Source organism: Elgaria multicarinata, chromosome 6 (genome assembly GCF_023053635.1).
Source record: "Elgaria multicarinata webbii isolate HBS135686 ecotype San Diego chromosome 6, rElgMul1.1.pri, whole genome shotgun sequence".
NCBI classification, from domain to species: Eukaryota; Metazoa; Chordata; class Lepidosauria; order Squamata; family Anguidae; genus Elgaria; species Elgaria multicarinata.
This window is the reverse complement of record NC_086176.1, coordinates 105295248-105302464: the sequence shown is the minus strand read 5'-3', so window position 1 is coordinate 105302464 and position 7217 is coordinate 105295248. Positions and strand designations below refer to the sequence as shown.

General features: G+C 44.0%; 1 protein-coding gene across 1 annotated transcript in view; it reads right to left on the bottom strand.

Moving 5' to 3' along the window:
- Window positions 1-2147: 2147 nt before the first annotated feature.
- CCDC68 (coiled-coil domain containing 68) overlaps window positions 2148-7217 on the bottom strand; it is a 34876-nt gene continuing 29806 nt past the window's right edge. The window contains exons 10-11 of the mRNA XM_063128694.1: window positions 7031-7107; window positions 2148-2237 (exon numbers count right to left, since the gene is read on the bottom strand). Of these exons, the coding sequence (XP_062984764.1) occupies window positions 2198-2237; window positions 7031-7107 (117 nt within the window). The 3' untranslated portion in view covers window positions 2148-2197. The remainder of the gene's footprint in view (window positions 2238-7030; window positions 7108-7217) is intronic.

The window sequence follows — 7217 nt, the reverse complement described above, 5'->3', positions numbered from 1 at the left end:
TCTACTGTAAGTATTACTTAAGTCCGGATCCGACTCTGTCTTCTATACGTGCTCCTGTTAAATGTACACCTTAAACCATGGCTTTAACCACAGTGGTTAAGCCAGAAAGACGGGCTGTGTTCAGAAGACACCTTAAACCATGGCTTTAACCATGGTGAATTGGCCATGGTTTAAGGTGTCTTCTGAACAGGACCAACATTTTGTTAAAATAATCTATTACGCTGTCCGTAGGATCTTTAATTATTTCTTAAAATCCTTACATCTTGCTTCTCCCCCACTCCAAAAAAAGAGGTTCAAAATGACTTGCAAAATAACAATTTTTTAAAACACACACACACACACACAATAAAGTCAACATAATGGTTAGGTTGTATGGTTAATTTGTATATTCCTATGTGTGCCTATTCAGGCGTAAGTTCCACTGAACATAGTAGGGCTTGCCTCTCGGTAAAAATGTACAGGAATGAGTGGCAGTGGTTTTGGTGGCAGATTGCATCAAACTTCTATTGTTGAAAATAATAATAGTAAAGCTGAGCTGAAAAACCTTTGGCTTGAAATTTGGGAGCAGGGGGCAAGAGATAAATTTTCCCACAGCTCACCTTTTGATATTTCCTCCATTTTCTTGACAATGGTGGTTGTGCTGCTGCAGCCACTGGTAGTACTCCTCCGAATTGTGAGTAGTTACATTTTTATTTCCTATAGGTCCACAGGTGAGTGATGCTAAATGCCATCGCAGCATTGTTCTTAGGAGACTTACGGGAAATTAAATCATTAGCTACCCACAGCAGGAGTGCCACCAATGGAAAGACCTCCATGTTTTGGCCACATTTTGTCCCCTTGAAAATTGCCAAAACTCCTCCCCAGTTACTCCGCCTAAGAATGGGGTGACAAATTTGGGGGTTCCATGTTTCCCCTAATTAGTAACAATACTTTTTTGTGATTGAAACGCTTCACATACATTGTCTCCGTAATCCTTACAACAACCCTGTAAGGTAGGGCTCAATTGTTAAGCGTTCTGCAAAGTTTGTATTGTCTCTCAGCAGCGAGATGTTCCTGGAAATGCTACCGGGTTTAGGAGAGACCTATGGTGTCTATGTAAATGGGGGTCATCGTGACACTTCTAATTCATGCAACAGCTCTGCTAATCCTGCTTCAGTTGGGGTATAGACAACCCCCGCTCCCCCAAAGTGCTTCAGCCTACTCAATGCTCCTCAACTGACGGTATATGTCCGATTCTCTCTAAATCCAAACTGCAAAGCCATTGTTTCTTAATACACTAATTTTGATCATGGATCTCTACCTGCACCCTTGCAGCTGTTCTGGCCTCTGCAGGAAAGCAGCCACGTTAAAAGTTCTTTTCTCAAATCCCTGCCTACTTTAGGCAAAATCACAGTGGTAGGCTCATTCGCACTATAATCGTGATTATCCCCATATTGCCACAAGAAGGCTGTGGTTGAGAGGTAGTTCTTAAGAGATGGCACTGTGGTTCGTATGCCACATCCTAAAACTCTGAAGCGCTGGTGCAGTAAAGTTGTATGTCCACTAGAAACATCAAAAGGGTTTCTACCTCTTCACCTACCATGGAAGTATGGTGAGATGGAGAGTATTTGCTCACGCGCACGCAATCTCCATCCTCCATCCTGCAATTCTCAGCTTTCGCTGGGAAGAAGGAATCGCCGTTAAATGGATTTAAGGCTGTTCTATGCAGCCCTAGGCTCAGTCTGTTGCAGCTTCCATTTGCGTATCACATCTTTTGAGATAGCTCTTTGGGCTCTGTTTCCATTTCACTGTATATTCTTCAGTGTAGACGGATGGGCACACAGAATTTGCTGGCTGAAATCAGTTCTGTATGGATGACTCAGTCCTGAAGGCAGTGCATGTCCATCACTTGTGGGAATAGCTGCTATGCGAAGGTAAAGGATCTATAAATAAATAACAAGGAGGAAGGCCTTCCTCCCCACATTCCAGCCACCTGCATGTCTTCCCCCACATCTGATTTTGCCTCTTCCATTGGAAGACCATTCCAGGATCCCATCTGTGCTACCGAGAGCCCAGAAGCACAAACAGAGTGGGAGATTTTCCTATGCAGAGTGTTTCCCAACAGAATTGCATAGAAGAGTTATCCTTGAAAAGACATCAACAAAAATGTGATCCTTGTGGCAGATCTGAAAAAAAGGTCCCGCTGCGTAGCAGTGCTTCACTTGCGCAGTATGGCGTATGGCAAGGCTTGCGCCATCCTAGGAAAACAAGAAGATTACAAATGAGCAAAGCTATGTCTGGGGTGGGGTGGGGGGAAACAGACAATTTAGCATGTTCAAACTGATCTTGTGCCAGCACTAGGAAATGAGTCTGTGAGAAGAACTTATCTGAAAGCTCCTAAGAACCACTGTATCATGAGAAGGATCCAGTGGTGTCCAGCTGCTAGCATTATTTACATGGCGCTAGCAGAAACCAATGCTTGTGCAATGTCAATTGTGCTTGCTAGCGCAATGGGTTTCCCAGGAAAGCCGTCATATGAGCAAGCACTATTGACATTATGCAAGTGTTGGTTTCCGCTAGCACAATATAAATAGTACTAATGGCCGGACACCATTGGATATTTGCCCATGTTAGATCAGTGGCCCATCTAATTCAACAGACTGCCTGTCAATAATGTCTAGTTGTTGGTAGAGCAGAGATTTACTAGGAAAATAAAATGGCAATATCTATCCCTTGGGAGAAGCCTTCAACATCTTGTAATGATTGATATATATATATATATATATATATATATATATATATATATATATATTAGAACTATTGCCATATATTTCTTTAATCCATAAATGAATCAGTGTGGTGTGTGACAGCCAGTGTAGTGTAGTGGCTAAAATGTCAGACTGGGAGCCGGGAGATCCGGGTTCTAGTCCCCACTCAGCCATGGAAACCCACTGGGTGACTTTGGGCCAGTCACAGACTCTCAGCCCTACCCACCTCACAGGGTTGTTGTTGTGAGGAGGAGGAGGAGGATTATGTACACCGCCTTGGGTTCCTTGGAGGAAAAAAGGCAGGATATAAATGCAAAAATAAATAAATTTGTGTCATTGGCAGGTTGCATCCCATAGCAATAAGTTAAATGTGAAGCTATATTTTCTTTTACATATATTAAGCTTGATTGCTATCAGTTTCATTCAGCCACAGGTGTTTTTTTACTTGCAGAGTGAAGCGTTTGTCTGCTCTGGTTTTATAAACCTCTGCCACATGTTTTTCCCACCCAAACTAAAGAGTGCTCAACAACTAAGGAGATTATTTCTCCCACTAATAATTTTAGTTGATTGGGGTTGGGAGTAGGAAAAATGCCACTCCCCAAGTTCTCACTCACCCTGTTCGGAGGTGAGGCATCCGGATTTGAACACATCAGCCTGTAGAATTCCCTGATAGCTTTGAGGAACTTTTATACATATGCAAGAGAATGGAGGGTAGCAGTGGAGGCTGGTGACTCTAAGGTCAGTGGGGCAGTGGATCCACTCCGGGTTTCCGTCAGAACCAGTCAGAACTCTAAAGGAGCTCTCCAAGGTGCTCCAATTTTATATAGAGTCAGACCATTGGATCATCTAGCTCAGTATTTTCTACTGACAGTAACATAACTGGCTTCTTCGGTACCAAGGCTGGAACCCTTGATACCAAGAGTGGCAATAACTTAACTAGCTTCTTCGGTACCAAGGCTGGAACTCTTGATATCAAGAGTGGCAATAACATAACTGGCTTCTTCGGTACCAAGGCTGGAACTCTTGGTACTGAGATTGGCAATAACATTAATAGCTTCTTTGGTACCAAGAGTGGCATCTTGCATGCAGCTTCAATGTCAGAAGGTGAGATGATATCTCTCCCCTCTAAAGCCAATGGACATCTGTCCACCACGTCAGGCAGTATATCCCTTGCAGGCTAACCACCAATTTCAAGGTCTCCCTGCAAAGTCTCTACGCTCTGAGTGCTCTGCGTTCAATGGAGAGAGTTTTATTACCATGATGTCTGACGTCATCATTTTTGCCCCCCCCCCCCTTGTGAGAGGAAGGGACATAATGTCAAATGGGCTACGTCTCCTGAGAATACCAGTAGGTGTTCAGAAGGCACCTTAAACCACAGCTTTAGCCATGGTGGTTAAGCCAGAAAGCCGGGTTGTGTTCAGAAGACACCTTAAACCACGGCTTTAACCATGGTGACTAAGGCAAATAGCCTTATTCACCGTGGTTAGAACCATGGTTTAAGGCAGCGGTTCTCAACCTGTGGGTCGGGACCCCTTTGGGGGTCGAATGACCCTTTCACAGGGGTCGCCTAAGACCATCGGAAAACACATATTTCCGATGGTTTAGGAAACTGTATTGACTGAACTATGTCATGTATCATCTTTTGTATTATTAAAGCTATTGTTATGTATTATTTTCATTAGCAAACCATCCCATGACAATGGATCGTGTAGAGAAGAACGAAAATAATTTTATGGTTGGGGGTCACCACAACATGAGGAACTGTATTAAAGGGTCACGGCATTAGGAAAGTTGAGAACCACTGGTTTAAGGTGTCTTCTGAACAGGGCCAATGACAAAACAAAGGAAAAAAAATTCCAACAAGCCCTCCTTATACTCAAGGAGACCCTTTCCTACCTCATTTTAGGAGTTGCAGCTTACCTGGCAATGACGAGTCCACCAGGAAAGACTATCTAGGCAAAACATCTGCGCTCTCTGCCTCTTCCACCCTCCTGCTTCCTGTGGCAGGACTATATCTTCAGCAACAGCAGCCTGGGAGCTTTTGTGGACCAGTAACTGAGCAAAGGTTTTTCCAGCAAGCCCTCCCCCTTTACCCTTAATAGCTACAGTTTACATAGCAAAGGCAAGTCCTCCCAAAAAAACAATCTAGGCAAACTACGGTTTGGCATAATGTCTGAATTAGCCCAGAGTGAGGAATATGCTCAGTCATGGAATATAAAGCTCGCACATCCCTTGCAGCCTGGTTCTGAGGGTTAATTCAAACATGACAATAACCAACTGGAGGAAATGTTTCCATATGGTAGTAGCACCACGAAACGTGCGAGCCACTTATCATGTGCTTTGGCCCCATCATGTGGTCAGTCTCTGTACCACGGCAGCACATTCCAGGAGATCCAGCATAGTTGTTGATCCTTACATTAAAAAAAAAGTCTAGCTCCATGTCAGAAGAGATTCCAAGCTGTATGTCTCAACATCACTGCGCTGTGTTGTACCCCACTAGATATTATCCCAAAGGCATTGACAAATGTCTATTTCAACCCTAAGCAGTTCTCCAGTTCTAATGGTGGCTGCACTGAAGATCCACCCATGGAAGAATTTCCCCTTGGCTTCCATGTTCACATACTTTGCATGCAGGACGTCCCTGGTTTAATTGCCAGCATTTCCTGGTAGCTACCATGTTAGGGAAGGCTGGTCTACTCTAGGCACGACTAAGATTGGATCCAACCCAAGGAGAGAAGCTAGCCTCAAGCTGGTGGCAAAGCCCTAGATGTGCTGAAATGCATACATGGAGCTCCTACACATGTATTCAATGATAGGCTAGACCTAAACTTAGGTACAGTGAAGCGGCTTCCGCCTCGGGCTGCGGATATGCAGCAGCAGCAAAGAATTAAGCTAGATGATTTAAGGCAGTTTTTAATCAGCCGACTTGTATTTAGAATCTGTAGTTTAGACAGCTAGATTTCAACCAAGCGTTCCTGAACAACTCAGTTATCCTCTCTGCACAGTAACCTTCCTGAAATCCAATCTCTCTCTCTCTCTCCATACCAGAAAGCAGAACTATTCAGTAGCAGATGGGCTGCTTATTAATAACTATGAGAAAAGTTAAGTGGCTGGTCTGTAACAGACTCCCACAGACAGAAGGACAGGTGGTGGACCTCCAGATTAACTAGCAACGTATCATAAGACTGGCATCTCCTTCAGCAGAGGGGGCCCACACTGAAAACCCACCACCCGAGCCAAAAGGCTGTGATGAATTTGGCATGCAATAGCCATCCGCCTGGTGGGCCTGGGGAACATATTTGCTGTCTCCATTTTAAGCTGTCCCTTTGAAATGAAGGCAGGGATCAGGGATGTTAACAGCAGCTTGTAGGCCATTTCACGTGTGCTTCATTTGGGCGAGTCTCTCTCACTCAAGTGGCATTTGTGGAAAAGGGTTCCTCTGTTTGCTGGCAAAGGCCAAGAAAAATGACAGTGTGCTCCACGGTCTCTTAATGGCATAGGAGAAGATGTCTGTGTTCAGACAACACGATAGTCAACGGCGGGGTAATAATCAACTCGACAGCTGTTTATCTAGGGGATACTCATCACACAACATGATAATAATCAACCGTGGTGTGGATTAGGATCAGCATTGAGTTGACTATTAGTCCACATTGAGTTGACTATTAGTCCACTTTTTGCCCCTGCCTACACTGCCGGGAGTCAGGGCGCACCCCCTTCCTCTCATAGAATCATAGAATAGTAGAGTTGGAAGGGGCCTAAAAGGCCATCGAGTCCAACCCCCTGCTCAATGCAGGAATCCACCCCTCTCTTGACATGCATCATCAAAAAAGGAAGACAAAAGGGGACAGTGATTTGCATAAATTAAGCATGTGCTGATTTACACGTATAGATGCAAATTTACAAATAATTATTATAATTTTAATACAAATAGAGTGCATCTCACCAGTGTGTGGGAGACTGTGATCAGCTGTGCTGTGTGTCTGCCTGTTCAGCCTTCTGTCCAGGTGCTAAATGTGGACAGGTTCATTATCTTTAAACTGGAAGTGAACAGGACAGTCCTTCTAAGAGAGGACACCTTCAAACAGAAGACTGCCCTCTGTAAAAGAGGACACATGGTCACCCTAACTTGGGTCCTCTGGCAGTGCTGGCTCAGAGTTCTTTGGCAGTGGAGAGAGGGGGTAGAGGAATTGAAATGTCCGCATACCAAAGGATATATATCAACAATTCTTAACATGTAAGTTGCTGGATCACCACAAAATATAGAAGAAGATAAATCTTACTTTGCTGAAACAGCTTTGGAAGACTTTGTTTTTGACTGGCCAGAGTAGAATTCCACTTTGTACTTCAGTTCTTTGTTCTAGAAGTGTAGGAAAAAACTGTGTAAGTTTGTTTCATTTCAGCACCAATTAATAATGGAAGACAGGCAGATGTGCTCACCAGCCTCATTTATCCAAATGGCTCATAGGA